This window comes from Emydura macquarii, unplaced genomic scaffold (assembly GCF_026122565.2).
Source record: "Emydura macquarii macquarii isolate MOO-44397 ecotype Brisbane River unplaced genomic scaffold, CSIRO-AGI_Emac_v2 contig_2988, whole genome shotgun sequence".
NCBI lineage: Eukaryota > Metazoa > Chordata > Testudines > Chelidae > Emydura > Emydura macquarii.
The window spans coordinates 4,617,674-4,639,885 of NW_027133125.1; the positions used below are offsets into that span (position 1 = coordinate 4,617,674).

General features: G+C 54.3%; 1 protein-coding gene across 1 annotated transcript; it reads right to left on the minus strand.

Moving 5' to 3' along the window:
* Positions 1–6,938: 6,938 nt before the first annotated feature.
* On the minus strand, positions 6,939–8,009 carry LOC137167819 (C-X-C chemokine receptor type 2-like). Its single transcript, XM_067570116.1, has one exon. It carries the CDS (start codon positions 8,007–8,009, stop codon positions 6,939–6,941), a length of 1,071 nt encoding a protein of 356 aa, XP_067426217.1.
* Positions 8,010–22,212: the final 14,203 nt, after the last annotated feature.

The window sequence follows — 22,212 nt, forward strand, 5'->3', positions numbered from 1 at the left end:
CGAGGGAGTGGGGGGCGTGGGCTCAGAGCCCGTTACCCTGCTCCCCTGGGCGTCAACTGTCAAACTCTCAGGATGCCCCTCTCTGGAGAGGCTGCCCCCCCCCCATGCCCCATCACTGAAATCTCAGCAGCCAGGTGTCCTCTGAGCGGATCCCTTGACCCCAGCAGGCCTCGGTGTGCCAGGACCCTGCCCTCGCCCCGCCGGGGTACCCGCGAGGTTCTGGAATCCCAGGGGAGACCCCAGAAACCCCCCCCCCCCCCGGCCTCCCCGGAATCCCATGGGAGTCGGGCACTTCTGGGAAACCCCTCCTGCGTGTTTGCAGCTGGCGGCCAGACCCGGCTGGGGCTTCCGTGGGCACAAGGGCCCGGGAGCGCCCGACAAAGTCACCGTCTACAGAGTATGGCTGGGGAGGCTCTCACGTGTGGGGGCCAGCTCGGGCAGCCACCAGGAACAGGGGGCATGTAGCATGAAGCTCGCTGCCCTGGCTCCGTCTCCAGGAGGGGGGAGGATGAGCCCCACGGGAATAATAACCTGAACCCCCCCAGGGATATTGGATGCGTCCCTTTATCCCGGCCCTCACTGGGGTACAGTCCAGACTGCACCCCGAGCGCGTACCGTGAGCCCCCCCGTTCTTCCGTCAGTCCACCAACTCACGCGGCGGGCGCTCCTCACCCACCTAGCCCCACGGGGCAGGGGGGAGTGGGGAGATGGGGTGGGCAGGGGCTTGGCAAAAGGTCCCCGATTTCCCCTGTGCTGGTAGCCCTGGTGCCAGCGGCTGCCCCAGTCTAGCAGTCTTAGATCAGGGGGTCCCAGCTCTGGGCTGTTCCCCCTCCCCCCGGGCAGCCCATCTCCCCCTGGACGGCCCAGGAGCGCAGCCCTTCTCTCCGCCGCGAAGGCAGCCCGCCGTGGCCCAGCCCGCAGCGTGCTGGGGCCCAGGGGCAGCCCCTGAGTGGCATGGGCTTGGTTCACCTCCCCCTCCCCCATTGTCCCCCTGGTCCTGAAACCCGGCCACCCTGGGGTCCCTGATCCTGCCCCCCCGGCACCTTCTCGCTGCTCCTGGGCCGGGTTGGGGGTTGCACAAGACCCAGAAAGGAAGAGCCGTGACTCTAGTTCCTGCTTCGCGGCGTTGTGTAAGGGGGGCCCTTCTCCCGGCCGATTGCTCAAGGCCTCTGCCCGGGTGTTTCTCCTGCAGCGCGGGGCGGACACCTGGCCCCCCACCGCGATGCCAGCCAGGTGGCCGCCCAGCCACCAAGGAGTCACAAGCCACCGTTCTCCGCCCAAAACCCCCAACCTTGGTCCATGCACAACACGGGGGCTGGACATCCAGGACGGTGGCAGAAGCAAGGCTCAGACAAGCCCGGGGCTTGCCTATACTAGCCATCGGCCACGGTTGCCACCATCTGTGTTAGCCAGGGCACGGCATCGCTCTGTGACAGGCTTGTGCAGAGACAGCCGGGGGGCCCGATCCCCTTCCCCACATCAGTGTGACGGGGCAGCAGCGCCCGCGCCCATCCCTGCTGTCGAGCAGAAGGGGGAGGAGAATCCAGCCCTTAGTTTCCCCCAGGGCATCTCTGCTGCCCAACGCCAGTCCCGGGCTGTTCCCCACTGAGCCCAAATGAATTCCCGGCCCCTTTGGATACCCCCAGTCTGCTGCCTTGAGCCTCCCCTGACACTGTCATCCTGGAATACCCCAGTGGCCAGTTTAACCTGTGATCCTGCCCCCCACTGCACTGGGTCAGATCAATGGTCCATCGGCTCCAGTATCCCAGCGCCTGCCACCTGGGGACAGACAGCTGGTTCAAGGAGGGGCCCACTTCTGCGCTCATTTATAGCAGTAAACTCCAAGGGAGTTACTCTAGCTTTTCACAGGACACAATTAACTGGCACTGAAGTCAGCAGGGGTCACCGCTGTCCTACATGGCAAGAATTAAGGCCTGGCCTCATTGCTCAGAACTGCATCAGGGAAGAAAGTTCCTTCCTGACCCCAGCTGCTGATCAGCTCATGCCCTGAAGCATGAGGACTGATGGTCCGTGTGGTTTTTATCCTTGCTGGGGCCCCTCTGAATGTTCCTCCTTGTAGGAGAGTGGACTTACCGCTGGAGTGCCTCCTCATGGCTGGGCATGGCGCAGCGTCTGTCTGGTGTCTGCCTCTTCTCGTGGCCAGGCCACGATTTAAGTCCACCGCTCCCAGGATAGCAACAGAAAACAGTTCCGCATCTTCAGAAAAGGCCGTTAGTCCCACGGCCCATGCGCACACTTGGCTGAGGGCTTTCCAACATCCTTATCCCCCCACATCAAGGGGGGCTTCACCCCACCTTCCCCGGGGTCTGGGAGGGACATCTTGGCGCTCCCTCTATGCCGGATTCCAGCCCAGGACCCTATTTCTGTTCTGCGTGGTTCCTTGTTGCTGCCTTCACGGTCTTTCCCAAGCCCCGGCACAATTCCCACACAGCCTCTCTAGGTTCATCCTTCTCTCAGGGCTGGGACTGTCAGGACCCTCCAACAAAACTCCCTCAACCAACAAGCACAAACTTGTAGCCCTTCTTCCCCCCCCCCGAACGTCTCCCAGGGCTCTCTCCCCGTATATCCAGCTCTGGCCCTTTTGGCCGGGCTTCCCACTGGCTCCTGGCTCGCCGGGTCTCTCCATTCTCTAGTCCCAGAAAGCAACTGCACCGTTGCCACCTGCCCGGCCCACACCTTCTTCCGATCTGGGCTTCCTTTTCTTTGTAGTCACCGAGCCTGAGCGGGGCCCGCAGCCTGGCAGCCAGGTATCCGTCTAGCCTGAGACGCCGCTCCTTGGTGAATCTTGTCAACCTGTTGAGAAAGAGCCGACCCACCCCACGGGGAGTCATTTGACTGTCTACCCACGCCCCCCTAGCAGGCCAGGCTACTGGTAGCATCCCAGCGACGTGGTCTGGAGCCTATGAATATTTTGCAAGCTATTCCAAACCAGAGATTCTTTTCAAACCTAAGGATTTAACAATAGATAATGACACTAACAAGCTCTTTTAAAAAAACAAAACCCTTCCTTCCTGAAATGCTTTAGGTGCTGGATATCACCCCAGTCACTGAAGCAGGCTGCCCTCCCCTGTGGGAGATGGTAGGATAACCGTACAATCTTGCTCCTATTCTCATCTGTTGCTTTATAGTCAGGGTGAGCCCGGGCCAACTGTTCCCATGTCCTCCCCCTGTGCAGCTACAACATACAACCCACTCTGACATCCCAGCTTGTCACCGGCACGGTGCTCTGTTCCCTTCCAAGCCAGCCGTGTAATTCACCCGCGGAATAGCGCAGGGGGGCAAAAGCATCCTGGGATGAATAAATTACAGAAATCAAGGGAGGCTGGGGTTGAAGGGGGAGTGGCTGGGTGAAGGGGTCTTTTCCAGCCCTGCTCTCCCTGGTTCGTCTCTGTTCTGTGAGATTGCATCCATGCTACCAATATTCGTCGGGGCAGCTGCCTTGGGAGGATGACGCCAGCCGCCTACGTACGTGAGGAGCCGAGTCTCTCTCAGGAGGCACAGGATGTGCTGTCTCTGCAAGGGGCTCTTGGGTAATGGCTGCTTCGCCATCCTGGAAACGACAAGGGTCTGAAATCACCACACACCAGCTTTTCAATGCAGCGCTTTACACAACCGCCCTGAAATGCAGTCGCCTCTGGGGAGGAGGAGGAGGGCAGCAGCAGCCAGGCAGAATGCAGCGGTGAGGCGGGGAAACCTGGAGAACATGATGTCTGCTACAGACTGTACCCTGGGAACTTCAGCGCCCAGACAGAGCAGATAGGGAAGTACTCAGTGCCAGATCTTCAGCTAGGGCAAATCAGCACGGCTCCATCGGCGGCAGCCGCCTGGCACCAGCGGAGTATCTGTCGCCGCTCAGGCTGGGACCAGGAAGGCCAGCTAGTGTCAGGTTGACACCTGAAGATTTAGGTGGGTTTAAAATGCTCCTGCAGGTTTCCAGCCCTGCGAGTGCCACAGAGCAGAGCCAGGAGGAAAGGAGAACCTGCTGCCCCCGTCTCTCTGGGCAGCTAACACACGCCCTCCCCGTATACCCAGGCCAGGGACTGGGGCGCTAGGATGCAGGGCTGGGGAGCATGACAAGGGACGAGGGTGGGCTTCTGCTGTTACTCTCAGGGCTGTGTGTGCATCCAATTCTGCACACACCTGCACACCCATCCCCTTCGCAGGCATGGGGGGACGCATGTGCGCCGAGGGGAAAGCTCTCCTTTCTCGTGGATCTGGGCCACCCTCTAGATCGCAGAGCGCTGCAGCCAGGGCCCAGCTGGAGACATTTATGTGCCAAGGGCCCTGACCTCCTCCCTGCCTGGGCCGGCCCTGTGGGGCAGCTCGGAGAGAAGCAGGAAGCACGGGCGTGAGACTTAACCGAGAGCAAATCAATCCCAACAAAGAGAGGCCCTGACGAGGGGGTTGAGCAAAGAGGGAATCCCCCCCACTCGGTGGACACACGCCCTGCCCCGTTCGCTTCCCCGGGGTTTGGGGCAAAGCTTTTCTGATGCCCCTGAACCTCAAAAGGGCTCGCCGCCCCTGGATTCACCCCAGGGGCTAGCAGAAGGGTGTGGGGGCACGGACTGGCTAATCACCCTTCTCCAGCTGTCAGGGGGCTCAGGGAACAAAGCCGGATACCTGAAGGGGCAGCTAAGCCAGAGAATTTCCAGTGCCGCTAGTGGATGCTGTGGGGCCATGATCCTGTCTCAGAAAACAGGGTGTTCTTTGCGGGATGATGAAGGCTAATCATGATCAGCCCCACGGAGAGGCGTAGCTGTACGGGGGCACTGCAGAGTATATGCCCACTTAGGTGGCCTTTTGTAACACCACATCCCTTAGCAGGTCAGCCATAGGGACTGCCCTGGAAACCTACGTATCTTCCAGCATGATCCTGAACCAACCAACCCAGCCAGCCACGGCTGTTGCAGACTCCCCGACCTCTATGTATGTCCCAGCCACCACCACCAAGGGACAGCGGGCCGCTGAACGGGTGCGGGTACACCCACACTGGGAGACTCCGCGGTCACATCACGGTTTCAGCGGAAGGTGCGCTTGCTAGGATTGTTTTTCAGTGGTCAGTGCAGATGTGCAGTGAAAGAGCCTCCCCAGAAATGTATGATCCCGTTTGCGTCTAGGGCCTGGATTTCAAAATGAAAACAAAAACCCGCTGATGCTTCAGCCACGTGTATTTGAATCCGGTTCAGCGCAGGTTGTGATGGGTCCCATTCATCATTTTCTGGGCGCCTCCAGATCAGCAATATGTCCGTTCTTCTGAATGATCCCTGGCAGTACAGTGGAGACGCACCATTCTGGAGCGGATACTAGAATGATGTGATGTCAAATGAGTTTGCTGGTGCGTCTGTTTGTCACTTAAAGTTTTAGACATGCAACGTTTGGGCCTGCAAATGTTTGAAACTTTCGCTGCCAATATATTTGCCATCTAAAGCAGAAAGATTCAGGGATCTGAAACTATAGCAGTCAAAAGTTTATCAGCTTTATTTTTAGAAGTGAAAAGCACTGAGGTCAACATTATGTTTTCACCAGTAAGACTGAAAGTAAGTCTTTTTGGGTCCTCATGTAATGTTGTCACAAGTGTCTTTAAAAATCTGGACTGCCTTATTCGTATTTATCCAAAGGTCACAACCATACAGAAATGTAAAGATACTTCAACAATTCAGATATCACGCGCTCATCCAGACATCTTCTCCTCTAACGGACTAGCTAGCTAGGGTTTCACTACAATGCCTACCATATAAGCACGTCTATCTAAACTTATTCAAAAACAATCCTTTTCTACTCAGCTAAACAATTCCATGTTCAGGATACAATCAACAGATGTAAAGCTAATGTTTAACCCCGTCCTCCCCCCCCCACCCAAGCCTTCCTGTTACATAACGTCATGAAGCTCTCTCCTTCACATTAAACCAGCATCTATTAGTGTCTTAACGAGCCATCACAAATCAAATGTCGCTCTGACCACGGTTATGCAGGCATGGTTTACATTTTCAATTCTGCACCTAAAAGAAATACAGAAACACACTCAGGTCTCCATGTGAAATATGCAGAATGCCCAAAAAAGGCTGATGGAGCTGCAGGGGCAGAGGTAAGGCTGGTTGTGGGTAACAATACATCTCCAGTCTTAGTTTATAGCCATTGACGCTAACGGCACCTTCACCCCACACTCGGACTCTCGGTTCCACACGCGTTTGGGGGAAGGGAAGTTTTTCTGATATCGTTCCTAAACCTCACTGTGCGAGGGGCTCGGGAACTCGGGATGCCCCGCAGAGAATTGCAGCCTTGGATTGTTTGGAGTTGTCATTTCTTTTTTAGTGGACATGACCTGGATGAGACGGGGGGGATGGGGGCTGAACAATCAGATTATCCTGCAAGTTGGGGCTGGGGGGTAGTCGAAGGCTCTTCATAGCATTATCCCGATCAGAGGTGGCTGCTTTTTGCTGCTCTAATCTGCATACATTGTTCCAACTAGCTGGGCTGGGAAAAAGAGTCTGTGCGGTGTTGATTGGCTTGGTAAACTGAGGCGACAGTGCTAGAAGAATCTGCATGGTCCTGATCGCCCTGAGAAGCTGAGGGGAATTTGTGCTGTTCCAGTGGTAGAAAAGTCTAGATAACATGGATTACCCTGAAGGGCTGAGGCTCGTCTTTTGCAGTTGAACAGAAGAGTCTGCAGCGTGGTTCTGATGGACCAAGGCTGGGAGGAAGCATCTGGAGGAGACCAAGTGTCCTGGGACATGGAGGCCGGTCTGTGCTTGGTACAAGAGAATGTGCGTCTTGATTAGCCTGATAAGACATGGCTGCTCTGCGCCGCTGGGGAAGAGTCTGCATGGTCCTGATTGCCCTGAGAAGCTGAGGCCAGCCCCCGACGCTAGCAGCAGTGGACACTATCCCCGGTGAGCAAAGGAGGAGTGGCGTGGCTGTCACAGGGTGGTGGAGGTGTTGCCGGAGGAGGAGACGAAGGAGGACCCCCGTCCGTAGTGGGAGACGAACTCCTTGCTGATGAGGCCGTGGTAGGCCAGGATCTTGAGGAAGCTGTTCCGGAACTTCTGCCCGATGAAGGCATAGATGAGCGGGTTGATGCAGCTGTGCGTGAAGCCCAGGATCTGGGTGACCGACAGGGCCGTGTCGATGTGGTTCCGCCGGCTGCAGGTCTCGGCGATGGTGTGGGTCCTCATCATGGTGTCTACCACCAGCGTGATGTTGTAGGGCAGCCAGCAGACCAAGAAGACCAGCACCACGGCCAAGATGACCTTCATGGCCTTCTGCTTCTGGCTGTTCTTGGTCTGGAAGAGGGTTTTCACCGTGACGCCATAGCAGAAGAGCATGATCAGCAAGGGGAGAATGAAACCAAAGGTCTGGGGCAGGATCCTCAAGACCACCCGCCACTTGGCCGTGTTCTCCTCCCCAATCCACTCGTAGCAGACCACGCCATTGTGCGGTGACCGGAAGGCCTCGCGGAAGAGGAGGATGGGCAGGGAGAGGGCGACGGAGAGAACCCAGATGCCCACGCAGACAAATTTAACCCAGTGCCTCTTCTCGGTGGCCGCCCGGGTGGCGTAGACGATGGCGAGGAACCGGTCGACGCTGATGCAGGCCAGCAAGAGGATCCCGCTGTAGAAGTTGGTCTCCTGCAGGACCGAGATGGCTTTGCACATGAAGGTGCCGAAGATCCACTCGTGGGCCCGGTAGACGGCCCAGAGAGGCAAGGTGAGGGCGAAGAGCAGGTCTGCGACGGCCAGGTTCAGGAGATACATGTCGGTCACCGAGCGGTTCTGCCGGTTGTAGCAGATGACCAGCACCACCAGGGAGTTACCCACCAGGCTGAGCAGGAAGACCAGGCCGTAGACCACTGCCACCACATACTTGTTGATGCTCAGGCTGTCGGCTTTGCACGGGGAGGCCGCGGCGCTGGGGTTGGCGGTGTTGTAGTCGGTGTAATTGTAGCCTTTGAAGAGGTCGGCCAAATCGTCATCGAACACCCACTCGCCCATGGTGGGGGAACCGCTCCGGGCCTGTGAGGGTGACAAAGCGGGGAGGCGTGAGGGAGAGAACACAAGTCAGCAAGCCCTGGAGAGCAGGGTGTTCACCGGGTCTGGAAACAACAGCGCGGGCTTTCACTACAAGCGGGCGGCCCGGCCAGGATGGGTAAGACACTCACTTAGCGTTCCCGAGAATTCAGCTCCGGGGTCTGCTACAGACGCCCGAGGTGACCTTGTGCAGATCGTCTCGCTGGTGACTGGAGGTCATGGGTTTACTTCCCTGCCCCATAGGCGTGTGTGTGAGGGTCAGCCCATAAGTGCCTGGCAAGCACTCAATGGGCGTTACATCCCTAGAGATCTTTGAGGATCTAGGCTTAAGAAACTACAGTGACTGAGGCAGTATACGTAACTTCCAGGTGTACGCAGCATTCAAGGTGTGTACGCCCTGATACGTCACACCTTGAATGCTGTATTACACCAAGATTGCTGTGCGCCGCTCTGGCCGCCCCATCCCAAAAAGGCTACATTAGAATTGGAAAAGGTACCGAGAAGGGCAACAAAAATTATTACGGGGTATTGGACAGCTTCTGTATAAGGAGAGATTAAAAAGAATGGGGCTGTTCAGCTTAGAAAAGAGATGACTAAGAGGGGATATGATAGAGTTCTATGGAAACATGACTGGTGTGGAGACAGAGAATAAGGAAATGTTATTTATGGCTTCCCATAACACAAGAACCACCGATCACTCGATGAAATTACTAGGCAGCAGGTTTAAAACAAACAAAAGGAAGTATTTCTTCACCCAACGCACCGTCAACCTGTGGAACTCCTTGCCAGGGGATGTTGTGAAGGCCAAAACTATAACAGGGTTCAAAAAAGAACGAGAGAAGTTCCTGGAGGATAGGTCTATCAATGGCTTTTAGCCAAGATGGTCAGGGACACAACCCCATGCTCTGGGTATCCCTAAGCCTCTGACTGTCAGAAGCTGGGAATGGCTGATGGGTTGGCTCACTTGGTGATTCCCTGCTCTGTTCATCCCCTCTGAAGCACCTGGCATTGGCCACTGTAGCAGACAGGATGCTGGACCATTGCTCTGACCCAGTATTTCTATACTAAACATATGGATGGAGGCGAGTTTCTGATCTTTGGTTTTTGGTCTTTTGGCTTTATGGAAAAAGCTTTATATAGAATTTAATCAGGATCAGCTCAACGGGGTTCTACAGAAATTACTTTTAAACCCTAAACAATTAAACAGAGAATGAGATCCTTGTATGTGATTTATGTATTTATGGATTTATTTTGTAACAGGCTATAGAATTCCAGACCAGATGTAGCGTTTTCACCATTAAATGCCAGAGGGTGGTTAAACGAGAACCTGCGATGAGCTTGCATTGATTTATACCGGCTGAGGATCCGGCTCAACATTTGAATTCCCCATAGACTTGTTAAAACTTCCCGATAGATTTGTTAAAGGAAATTGACGCCGCTCCACTGACCACAGTGGAGTTCTGGTGACTTACACCAGCGGGGGATTTGGCCCAAACCTCTTTGCCTCTTTAAGGCCAGGTTCTAGCTGCTGCAGCGATGCGCCAGATAGAAACCGTGGAGAGAAAAGACGAACGGTCACAGACTTTGGGCGTGACCTTGGGCAAGTCACGTGGCATCTCAGTTCCTGTCTGTAAAATGGGGATAACCACCCTTCCCTGGCCTCCCAGGGGAGTTGTGAGAAGAAAGCTACTAAAGATCATGAAGTGCTCGGACACTATCTGATGGTGATGGGGCACCAGATAAGTACCTAAGACGAAGACAAAATAACCAGGATCTTTAGGGTAACCAGGGAGTCTTTAAAGAAAGCTCCTCAAAGCAAACCACGTTCTCGTTAGAGTGGTTCTTACACGTACACAAAGATAAAGAGAAAAAAAACCAGAGTCCTTTCTTCCAGGCAGCGGAGCTAGCAAAAGAAATCAATATAACCTCTTATAACCTTATAACCTCTCTTCCTCTTTAAGCAAAAGTTAGAACTGCTACACAGGCTCCTTGGGTTTTACCATGTGGATAGAAAAGAGAGGGGCCAGAATACAAGCACAAGGGCTTTGAACCTATTTAGATAAAAGGGGCTGCTCCTGTGGTGATTTTAAAAAATTACCTCATGTAGACAGATATTTTTAAGCTAGCAGGAGCTCTGAAAGGTGGGGTGTGTGCAGGGGAAGGGGGGGGGGAGAAATTGCCAAGTCGTGTTTTTTAAATGAATGTTTTGGGCACCAATAGGCAACCTTTTAACAAAGAAGTCCTTTCTCCCAAGCATGCATTGGACATTGGAGTAAAAGAGACGTTAACAAAAAGAAAATTGTGAACAGGCTGAGGAGAAATCCCTGCCCCTCTTGGTGGGTGCAGCTTTCAGTCTCCTATGCCCTGTGATGACCTCATGTCACTAGCTCTCCCATCACCCAGAAAGACTTCCAGGGCAGAAAAAACCTGAGTTTCTAATTTTAAAAAAGAAGCAAACCACCACCTTCAAAAAAAATCTTTTAGGCCTGCTTGATGCATGATAAATAAACCCCCCAAAAGAGCGCAAGTCCCCCCTTTGCAGGATCTCGTTAAGATTCTGGGGTACATAATACAACTCCCTCTCCCCTCGCACCCATACCAGCTCCATGCAGAAGAACATGATTTGGCAATTTTCCCTTCCAATCCTCTCTCCTGCCACGTGAAAACCCCTCCCTATCTATAAAAGGTAATGAAATCCATTGCAAACACGTTATTGCCCATCCGAGTACCCCACCTCCTGTAACAAGTCCCATCATGCTCTGTAGGAGGGGAAAAATAATTCAGTTCAGTTGTTTTTTCTCTGTAGGCAAATAAGCATATATTGGACCAGCTCTTCAGCTAGCGCGAACTGGTGCCACTTCCCGGAGGATAAGGGAGGTGTTGATTTAGCCAAGCTGAGGATCTACCCTGTTAAATCCGCTATGTGCCAAGCACAGCTTCAGCAGCCTTCTCCGCTTATTGCAATGCGTCTCGACCTTCTCAGCAGGACCGTGCCTCTTTGCTTCGCTTTTCCTCTCTGGCACGGTAGCCCTTCACTAGTGAACCTGCCGGAACAACTCGCTCTGCCTGGGCTTTAACCACCACCACTTGGGGAAAAACTGGCATAAAATTACCCAGCCTGTCCTCAAGATTTTTTTCCCCCACAGTGGCCACCCTGCTACAGATGGCTGTCCTGATCTAGAACCACACCCTAATTGACCCAGGAAAAGGAGGTTGGTGAACCTCGCCGTCTACTGAAATATAGGGCAAAAAAGGGCCCGACTTATGCGGGACTTCCGTCTAACGCAGCCTTTTGCTTGGTCCGTGGCCACTGCATTGATATCTCAGTGGTGGGCTGTCTCAATAAGGAGAAAAAGGCTGTTGAGATGGTCTAGGTATACTTAATCCAGTGTGGGAGGATGGGCCAGATGACCCCTTGAGGTCCCTTCTAGCCCTACATTTCTGTGATTCTATGATCACGGGAGAGCGGGTAACAGCTTTCAAATAGGGGGACGGTGATCGGTTGTTCTCCACGTCCATTGATGGAAGGGCAGGAAATAACCGGCTTAATCAGCAGCTAGGGAGATGTAGGTTAGATATTAGGGAACGCTTTCTAACTTATAAGGGTAGTTCAGCTCTGGAATAGTCTCCCAGAGAGGCTGTGGTTGCTGGAAGTTTTTAAGAACAGGTTGGACAAATACCCATCCAGGAGGGTCTAGATTTAGTTGGTCCTGTCTCAGTGCATGGGGCTGGATTTGAAGACCTCTTGTGGTCCCTTCCAGCCCTACATCACGATGATTCTGTGATCTAAGTGGGAACACGGATATAAATTGCTTGTGGTATCCTGCAGGCATGAAGTCAAGAAAAGCCAGCACCAGCTCCATTTTCAAGAAAACATGCCCCTTAGCTGCCCAGGGGACCTTCACAAGCAGAGCAGATGCAGTTCAGGAGCAGGCCTCTGTGCAAATGCTCAGCAAATTGAGGTGAAACGGCCCGTTGTAAAGTACCCAGGTCCCAACTGATCACATCATCTGTCCCGAGTAGCATGTTGTCAGAGTCACCGAACATGAGTCAGACTCTTTGTTGTGGGGCCACTCCGGTAAATATCTGCAGTGGCGACGTTGCAGCAATACGGGGAAACCAATGTCAACAGCTCAGGCGTGTTACCTCCTGGGAACAGTTTTGTGTAACAGGAAACGGGAGCCTTTCTCAACCTGCCCTCCAACCCAGTCCCCATTCTCTGCAGAGTCCGAACTCGCCCCGGGATGGAATTTGGCTTTATTAGCACAGAAAACAAGAGGAAGAGAAAATAAATACCAGCTCAAACCAGGGCTGCTTCTTAGGGTTCCTCCCTCAGGGCTGCTCAGCCCGCACCCTAGGTTCTCTATGCTCCATCTCCCTTATGTCATCTGTCTCACTGATTCAGCAAATCTCACTTAACCTTCTTCGCCAGCCAGATCTGTACCTGCCAACAGAGGTACCCCCAAGCTACCCTGCAGTCTGGTCTCCACATAACGAGACAGGAAGGAGCAAGAGCAATTAGTTAGCCTAATAACTGGGCAAAATGTAACTGCGGGCTGGATCCTCAGCTTCTGTAAACCAAGATAGCTCCAAAGAGGCCAATCCTCAGCATCTGAGGAGCTAGGTCTAATTTTTAACCCTTCGTGGAAACCATACCTATAAACCACACGCCAGTCTGAAAGGCAGAGCTGGGCTGAGAAAGCCTGTTCCCAGCTGGACCCAGAGCCACGCTTTTTTTAAGTTGAGGGGTGTTTGGATCGGGGTGGGGGAGCTGGTTTGGCCAGGCTGCAAACCCGGTTATGATGATTCTGTGTTTTCTAGAAACCCCTAGAGACCCCGGCTGAGACTGGAGTCGGGCTGCGCCAGGAGCTGCACAGACCACCCCTGAAAGAGGGGCCCCCACAGGGCCGAGCACTGCACAGAGACGCAGTAAGGAAAGTGGGTCAAGATTCCCCACCCCCCAGACAGTTCTCAGTGAAAAATGGCCTTTGAGTGAAAATTCAGGGCGGGGGTTACATTTTTTGTTCTCCCCCACAAAATCCCAAACTAGATTCCCCCCCTTTCTTTTTCCTTTCTGCCCTGTAATAAAGGGAAGACAGTGAAAAAGGCAGAGATGGGGGGAGTGGAAATAAACCAAACCCCACCTGTTGGTGCCCGTGGATTGCCGTCACTTTGCGGTGGGGGCTCTGTTACCAGTTGCGGCTCCTGAACATGTACAGCCTTAGATAAACCCCTGGGATAGAGGGAAGCTGCCCTGGCCTGTTCTTCTGTGACAGCCACCATCTGGGTTGATACACCAGGGATTGAACTGGGACCCTCCAGAGCCAGCCTCTAGGCCTCTAACTTTGGGCCAGAAAGCCCCCGGGACTTGGACTGATGGCCCATCCAGGGGCATGGGACTGACCCTGCGTCCTACTGTGATGCAGGTCCAAGCCCAGGTTTTTTGCAGTGTGGACGTAGCTCAAGCCTCGTTTGCCTGCCAGTGTTATCCCACAATCCTCTGGGCCTGTGTTTCCCGGCCCTTCCACTCCAGAACTTCCCCGTCAATTCCCAGGCTCTGGTTCAAACACAGCTGCCCGGTGTTTAATCCTCTCCCTCTGGGGAGCTGGCCCCAGCCATTCCTGCAGCAGGAGCGCTGGCTTGTGGCTGCTGGTGGGGGAGAAGGCTCTGCCCAGCCCCTCTGGGGCAAGTGTCGACCCCAGGTGACCTGATCGTCGCTAAGAGAATGAAAAGCCCCCAGCCCTCTGCCACGCAGTGGGGAGAACATGGCGACCCAGGGAATGAAGGGGTCAGGGGAGGGGGGTCTCCATCTTGGCCAGGTTTCGGGTGGGGCTAGCTGCAGCGAGGGGAACCCCCCCACCACGTCCCAAAGTCCGGGGAGGGCAAGACACACCTCGCCCCAAAATAAAAACGAGAACTTGTTTCTGCTGACACCAGCCACCGGAGAGACTTGATCTTTTTGCGGCCCTTCCTGCACCTTCCTGTTTCCATGGGCGATGGCAAAAGCACCTCTCTGCCGCCAGTCCCCTGCAGTGCGTGCGCCCTGCCTGCAAGCACCGGGACAGAGGCGGGAGCCACCGTCACGGCCCGTGCGCCCCCAGCCTGGAAGGCCCGTTGCAGGCACCGCAGACCGAGATGTGCAGAAAGCAGTACTCTGCAGAGCCAGGCCTCGGTTTCTAGGGGGAGAGCTCCCCCCCACCCGAGGGCATCTCCCGCCCCGCTGCAGCACGGTGCTTGCAGTTATGCTCTCAGCAAGGCCGTCTGGGCACAGCACCTGCCCAGGCTGGAGGGGAACCCGGCCGTCTTTCCAGCCGCCTCAGCATGCCTGGCTCTGAAGAGCCGTTGGCGGGACGCCTGCGCCATCCTGACCCCAAACCTTCTCCCCTCCAGAGAGCGGTGAAAACGCCCTAGAGATTTAACCACAGCCAGGAGTTCCTTTTCGGTGGGGCAGCAACTTCGCTCAGGAAAACTGAACTCGCAGCCCCCTCCTGAGCTCTCTGTGGTCTTGTGTCAGGTCTGCCCCCCCTCGGGGAGCACTGGTCTCTGTGGCTAGTAGGCAAGGGGGTCACCAAACGGGGCAGGCTGAGGTGGGGCAGGCGCACTGGACTTACGGCCACCTGGCACTGGGGGAAATTCACCTGGACTGAAGATGCTCAGTGGGGGGAAAAGACTTCAGTCTGAGCGGATTCCTCTGTAGCTGGACCTGACTAGACAAGAAAGACAGAGAGAGCCGATGGCCCGGTGGGTCAGGGACTGGCCTGGGAGTTTAAACTCCCTGGTCTCTCTTGGAGTCTGTGGGTGCGTCTACACCGCAATAAAAAAAAACCACTGCACCGAGTCTCAGAGCCCGGCTCAGCTGACGTGGGCTCCGGTCGCTGGGCTGAAAATTGCAGTGCAGATATTTGGGGAAGGAGCCGACCTCTGAGATCGCACCAGATCGAGGCCGGACGTCCACACTGCAAGTTTACAGCCCTGTCAGCCTGGGCCAGCCGCAGCCCTGGTGAAGCAGCTACTCTGGGTGAAGTCACTTCAGCCCAGCTCCTGGTGAATTTCCCCCAACTCCTCCCCGGCACTGAAATCAGGGGCAGCCCTGAAAACCTCTGGCAGATCTGGGCCTCAGTTTCTCTTTCTGCCTGAGAGAGGACGGTCCCGCAGCGTGAATGTGAAAGGGCAAGCTCTCCCCTGGCAGCAGCAGTCTCTCTGCCTCTCTGGCTCAGTCATGGGCTGGTAGCCCGGGAAGAGGCAGAGAAATGCCTCAGAAGAGGAGGTGCGGGGATAGTTCAGGGACAGGACAGTGCCCGAGGGGAGGAAATTGTGGCCTGACAGAAGATCTCAGCTCCGGTTAACTGACTGGGGGAACACGCCCCACAGCCGCGCCGTCGAACATGCCCTTTGCCGGCGCGCTGGCGGGATGCTGGGTGCAGGGGCGCCTGGGAGATGATTTTTTACTCGAATCACAGCTGTTCCTCCGAGGACAGTCAGCGAGCCCGGGCGACGCGCCCGTGTGACCTGACAGAGCTCATCACACACGAGGCCCTGCCTTTTACCTGGGTCTCGGCCCTTTCAGGACCCACCAGTGGGTCGGCGTGGGTGGGGGCCGGGCCCCCTCTGTGCCCCATCTGTGGAGGATGGAGGAGCCCAGCCTACAGAGCCAGGCTGGGCAGCTGGGGCTATCACCACTCAAGCCGGCAGCGGGACACCCGGACCATCTGTCCTGGGCAAGGCAGCAATGTGAGCAGGGGACATCTGTAGGCGTGGCAGAGGCTGGGGACTGGATGCCCAGGAGATTGGAGAGACGTGGGGGTCCCTAGCCCCACAAGAGGCCTCGGTGCTATCAGACAGGACAGGGGGGTGGGGGCATCCATCACAAGCAGAGGGGCTGCCCGGGGTGGTTTGTGGGCAGCACACGAGAGAGGGCTGCCGGCAGAGCTGGGGGGGCAGCGTGGGGACGAGGGGAGGAGAGAGAAAGGGGCAGGAGGAGAGGGAAAACGCTGCGTGCCTGGAATAACCCCCAGGGGGGCTGTTACTGAGATCACACCATGGGCCTGATCCTGAACCGCAGCCCGAGGGGGCCATGGGGTCCGGGCCGTGGAGCAGAGGGACAGCTTAGCTGCTGCTGCAGCCCGGGCCGCACGGGGCAGAGCATTTGCTATTTCGTATGCCCGCCACCCCCAGTCGGGACCCATGGCGCAGGGTGCTCTGTGAGGACGCAGGACCTTCCCTGAGCGATTCCAGCCAACAGCGTGTTCACCCCTCACTTCCCTGAGCGCAGGGCATAGGGAACTGCCCCCCAGGACAGGTGTGGGGCAGGCAGGACGGGGTCCCCTGCCTGGGTGCCCTAAATCCAGCTTCCCCCATTTACCAGCCCAGAACCACACGGTCTCCCTGGGTCAGGGCAGCCGAGGGGCCCGGGCCCAGATTTCACTCTAAGCACCACATTGACGCGTTGCTCTTTGAAGGCGAGTGTTAATGAGGCGCCTGATCCTGCCGCAATCTCCTGCCCCGCCCCACCTGTCCATTTCCCACCCCCCAAGACGGATGGACACCGTGTCACGTTCTTAAACACAGGCCGTCTGGGGGCTGGGGGCAGATTCCTTCCAAGGCACCATTCCCCAGGGGAACAACCACACTGAATCCCCACGGGAAAAGAACAACGGTTCACACTGAAAAGACTGAAGCCAGGTGGTACAATCTTCCACCAGCAGGAGGGAGATCTCCCGGGAGGACGCTGAGAGCTGGGGGGCTGGGGGTTCCATGCAGCTGGCCCGGCCAGGGGGTGATATCCCCCCGTGCAGGGGGCCACGCGTCACGGACATCCCACATCGGTGCAGGCATGAAGGCGGAAGCTGAGAGGGGGAGACGGGCGGATCTCCCCAGTATCGCCCTGTTCTGTACGCTCTCCCGGCAGCTCCGCCAGTGGAGACGGGACCCTGGGCAAGGTGGACTCAGTCTGGCAGCTCGGATTCCTTCTGTTAATTCCAGCCAGAGTGTCACTAGCCCAGGGGACGTGTTTGCTGCGAGAGAGGCATCCAAGAGGAATCTCCATCCTTAGAGGGTTTTAAAGCCTGGCTTGACAAAGCCCTGGCTGGGATGGTTTAGTTGGGGTTGGTCCTGCTTTGAGCAGGTGGTTGGACTAGTTACCTCCTGAATCCCTTCCAACCCTCATCTGCTAGGATTCTAAGCAGCCACCAAACAAGAGACCAGGCTTCTTTCTAAAACACGGGGGCAGAAGCACCGAGCCCCACGGCGGTGGCTTGTTTCCTTCCCACGCGGAGAAATCCTGGCTGGAAATGTTTTGGGTGCAGGGCTCTGTGCAAAGGGTCCCCAGCTGTAATCATTCTAATCACCCCCCACGTCTGCACGGAGAGACAAGAGCATTCCCTTACCTGCTGCCAGCTGACACCTCCGCAGCCGCTCTCCTTCACCGCAGCAGCTTTATGCTGAGCGAGGAGGAACTGGCCTTGCAAAACCTTGGCCCGAAATGCAAAGGAAAGCCGGAGGCTGCGATTTATACCCCGCAGGCTGCAGGGCGAAGAGGCCCGGAGACAGAGAGCCGTCACCACAAAAGCAGAAGTTGTCACAACTGCTGCAACGCCTCCACACTTGGGCCTTTCCTCAAGACACTCGCTCACCAAGGTAAGCCGGCGGGGTGCCGGCTGCGGGAGGGTCCGGCCTTCCGCGCCCTCTCATCGGGAACAGCGATCAACCCGAGTGGGACCTGGAGGCCAGGGAAGAACAGGGACGGACCAGCGTCTCCAGCTCTTCAGTCTGCCAGCCAGAGGCAGAGCAAGATCCAAGGGCTGGGAGGCTGCAGGAATCCCTGGGCGAGGTTCCCTGCCCTCTGTTCTGCAGCAGGTTAGATGGGACGGTCTCGCTGGCCCTCGACCGCTGGATCCGGGTGCTCAGGTACATTACAGCAATGAGCCCCGAACCAGCCCAGAACGTCCGGGGGAAGGGAGGTTCCATACCGAGCTCTTAGGTGATTCCTTTCACCAGCAGGTCTTCAAAGCGCTTTACACAGGAGGTCAGTATCACTATCCCCACGTTAAAGATGGGGAAATTGAGGTGCGGGATAGCAAAATGACTTGGCCAAGGTCACCCCACAAAGGAGTGGCAGAGCCAGGAACACAACCCAGGTCTGTCAAGTCCCTGGATAATGCTCAGTCTTCAAAACCACACTGCCCCCCTAACTATGGGACCTGGAGGAAATAGATGATGCTGGCGCAGTCTCTGGGCAAAGGCGCTGTGTTGTGAACTGGATCCAGTTGGGGCCAGCCAGTACAGAGCTGGGGCTGGGGGCTGTAGCAGCCAGAGCTCTGCTTCCCCAGTACCAGAGGGGGGGCCTAGGAACCAGAGCACAAATCAGACTGGCCCTGAGACTGCTCCAATTCACACCAGACAGGCCAGACAGGACTCCGAGCTGCTCCAGAATCCAGGGAACACCAAGGGGGCTGGATGCCAGGCATAGGGCACGGGGAAGTGAGAATCGAGCGTGTGTGTCCAGGTGGCCGGTTACGCGGCACGAGGAAACAAGCCGCGCCGTAGCCGCCCCAGCGGTGTAGCAATCAGGCAGGAGGATGAGAGTCTGATGAAATGGGATTAATCCATCAAACCGGAGCCCGGGGAACCTCCAGGAAATGGTGGGATGAAATCAGCGATGCCTTCCCTGGGTCAGCACGTCCTGTTCAGCGCCCTGATGCTATTTCACAACATAGAAACACAGCAGATGAGGGTTGGCAGGGACCTCAGTAGGTATCTAGTCCAACCCCCTGTTCAAAGCAGGACCAACCTCAGCTAAACCATCCCAGACAGGGCTTTGTCAAGCCGGGCCTTAAAAACCTCTAAGGACCTGTAACCCCCAGGTCCTTTTCTGCAGAACTGCTGCCTAGCCCGTCGGTCCACATTCCAGTGCTTCACCACCCTCCTAGGGAAAAACTTTTTCCTAATATCCAACCTAGACCTCCCCCACTGCAGCTTGAGACCATTGCTCCTTGTTCTGTCATCTGCCACCACTGAGAACAGCCTAGCTCCATCCTCCCTGGAACCCCCTTTCAGGTAGTTAAAGGCTGCTGTCAAATCCCCCCTCATTCTTCTCTTCTGCAGACTAAACAAGCCTAGTTCCCTCAGCCTCTCCTCATAAGTCTTGTGCTCCAGCCTCCTCATCATTTTTGTTGCAATACTGTTGTTGACACAATACTTCAAATGCAGCCTCACCAATTCCGAATAAAGGTGAATAATCACTTCCCTCCATCTGCTGGCAATGCTCCTACTAACGCAGCCCAATATGCTATTAGCCTTCTTGACAACCAGGGCACACTGCTGACTCATATCCAGCTTCTTATCTGCTGTAACCCCAGGTCCTTTTCTGCAGAACTGCTGCCTAGCTCGTCGATCCCCAGTCTGTAGCTGTGCATGGGATTCTTCCTTCCTAAGTGCAGGACTCTGCACTTGTCCTTGTTGAACCTCATCAGATTTCTTTTGGCCCAATCCTCCAATTTGTCTAGGTCGCTCTGTATCCTATCCCTACCTTCCAGCATCTCTACCACTCCCCCCAGCTTAGTGTCATCTGCAAACTTGCTGAGGGTGCAATCTACCCCATCCTCCAGATCATTCATGAAGATGTTGAACAAAACTGGACCCAGCACTGACCCCTGGGGCATTCCGCTTGTGACCGGCTGCCAGCTAGACATCAAGCTGTTGATCACTACTCGTTGAGCCTGATGATCTAGCCAGCTTTCTATCCACCTTATAGTCCATGTTTTATAGAGGGTGGATAGCTTTCTATCCCAGCTTATATAAAACATGACCCCTAGAGCCGAGTCGTGCTGTGAGTGAGTGTGCTGGGTGGAGGGGCATGTCTAGGGCAGGTGAACAGAGGCAGCAGGTGTTGGCCCAATCCTGTTTTCATGAGCCACAAACACCCCTCCCCCTCTTCCTACCAAGAGGTACTTCAGCCTGACACGCTGCACCTTTAATCAAAAGCTAAAACCTCAACTGATATTGTTCTACCCTTTGAAATGTTCACTTCAGCCTTTTTAAAATATCCATTTACTGCAGAATAATCCACGTCTGTCTGCACTTTGTATCATTCTATTTGTTTTAAGATTGTTTGTAAAACCATCCACTGACCGTTTTATCGGTTCATTTTACCCACTTTCAGAACATTTGTAAAAACCCTATTTTAAGTATGAGAAGCCGCCCTGTGCAATGTAATACACTGTCCTCATTGTGACAGACACTGGCAACAATGAAATAATGTTTGCTTTAAACATAATATGTGAGTTCTTCAGCTAGAAGTTGGCACTGAGCGATTGGAGTGTGAATGGCTGAGCAACTGAGGTGGGTGCAGACAGGGAGAGTGACTGAACAACTGGTCTGAGTAAGGGATATTAAACAGAGAAGAAGAAAACACCAGCCTCACTTAAAAGGCTTGAGGGAAGAAGAAAGGAGCGAAGATAATAACTTTTACCACTCAACTGGCCGAAGAGGAGTCCACCCTGATAACTTTGGAGCCAGCTCGTTTCAAAGAACAAAATCTGATCAGGCTTGCAACAATGCAGGTGATTGAGGATCACACCAAAAAAATGCAGTTGCAGCAGGACAGAGCAAAACCCACAGACTGACATGGGGTCTTTTCCCTATAAAATGGGACAGAAAGATGAAGGCTGGAGGTTCGGGTCTACATCACCAACGAGCCAGGAGAACCGGTGCGCATCGGCAGGACTTTGCTCCTCATCCTCGTGCTCTGGTTACCTGGACAGTGACTACCACGAGCACCGAGAGGCTGGTAACTATAACATCTGGGAAATCCCTGTGTATGTTTGTCTGTCTCCCTGTCTGTGTGTGTCTGTCAGTGTGTGTGAGTGTGAATGAAAGTACAACTGAAACATGTGTCTCTGTAATTGCAGCACTGATCCAATGTTGATCCTGGTTTCCTAGTGTTTACATTATTGATACTATTTGGCTAAGTCAAGCACAATATTGATGTTGTCACAGTGCTGATCCTTTTCTTTTTATTGGTACCATTCACCACATTTCTGTATTGACAATCAGCGTGGCTGGTTGCCTTATCCCCTGACAAAGATCCTGTGATCTCTGTGATTTGGATAACATGAATTAGTGGAGAATACAAAGGGGGAAAGGGTAAGCATACCATGGTGATTGTGAATATCGGGGGTGCACACCCAACAAAATAAGGCTTCCCAACGGTGCGGGAGCCTGTGTGCGTACCGGTGAAGAGTCTCAGACAGGGCTTGTCAGTTGTCCCAAATCAAAGCACATTAGAAATCCACTGTGCATTAGCAAAGGACTTTTGCAAGTCCCCTGGGATAAGAAACCGGTTGCTAGCAACCAGAGGACTAACAAAAATCCAAAAATATGTTTAAGAAAAAACAAACCAAAAGCCCATCCACGGGGGAGGAATTGAAAATCCTGACCTCTCTGTCGTTTATACAAGAGGAGACTCCCTTCTCCTCTGCTTTGCAGAAATTTGGTCCCAATCCATGGACAAGACAAGCTTTATCAGACATCCACACAATTTCCAGTTTAGAGGATAAATTGGCCCAGTACCTGGTGGTATATAACCCGTCCAGCCCAAGCAAAAGGGAAACTGAGGTACACCACCTTGTGAAAGAAATTCACCCTAAAACCTTAAAAGGTAGAAGCCATAACAAACCTGGCCTGCCTCTAGAACAAAACCACAGGAAAATATGAGGGTAATTTGTCTGTTTTGCCTGCAATCAGAAAGGAAATTTGTAGAAGGGTATTTTAAGCAATAATCTGCCACCCCTACTCCACCCCAAAAGGAGTAGAAAAGTGTTCTTTTTATCTTTCAGAACTGCAGGAAAAACTGGCACCAGCGAAACAGCTAAAGAACAAAACCATGGATCTACTGTTGCAACAAAGATTGTGTTTTATGTTTTGTGTTGTTTGTCTTGTTACTAACATTGTTGTGTATGGTATTGGGTTTTAAAAAAAATAATAATCGGGGAGGTACTGCATGCTGCAGAACAGAATCAGGAAGCACCATAACTGTATTTACAAAAACATCCGCTAGCAGGTAGCAAAGAGGAGAAATAAAGGGCAATCAAGATCAATGAATTTGGAAGGAAATGGGGTTTTTGTAGTATTGTAGCGATTAGGGGATGTAATTTTGAATTTCAAGTAC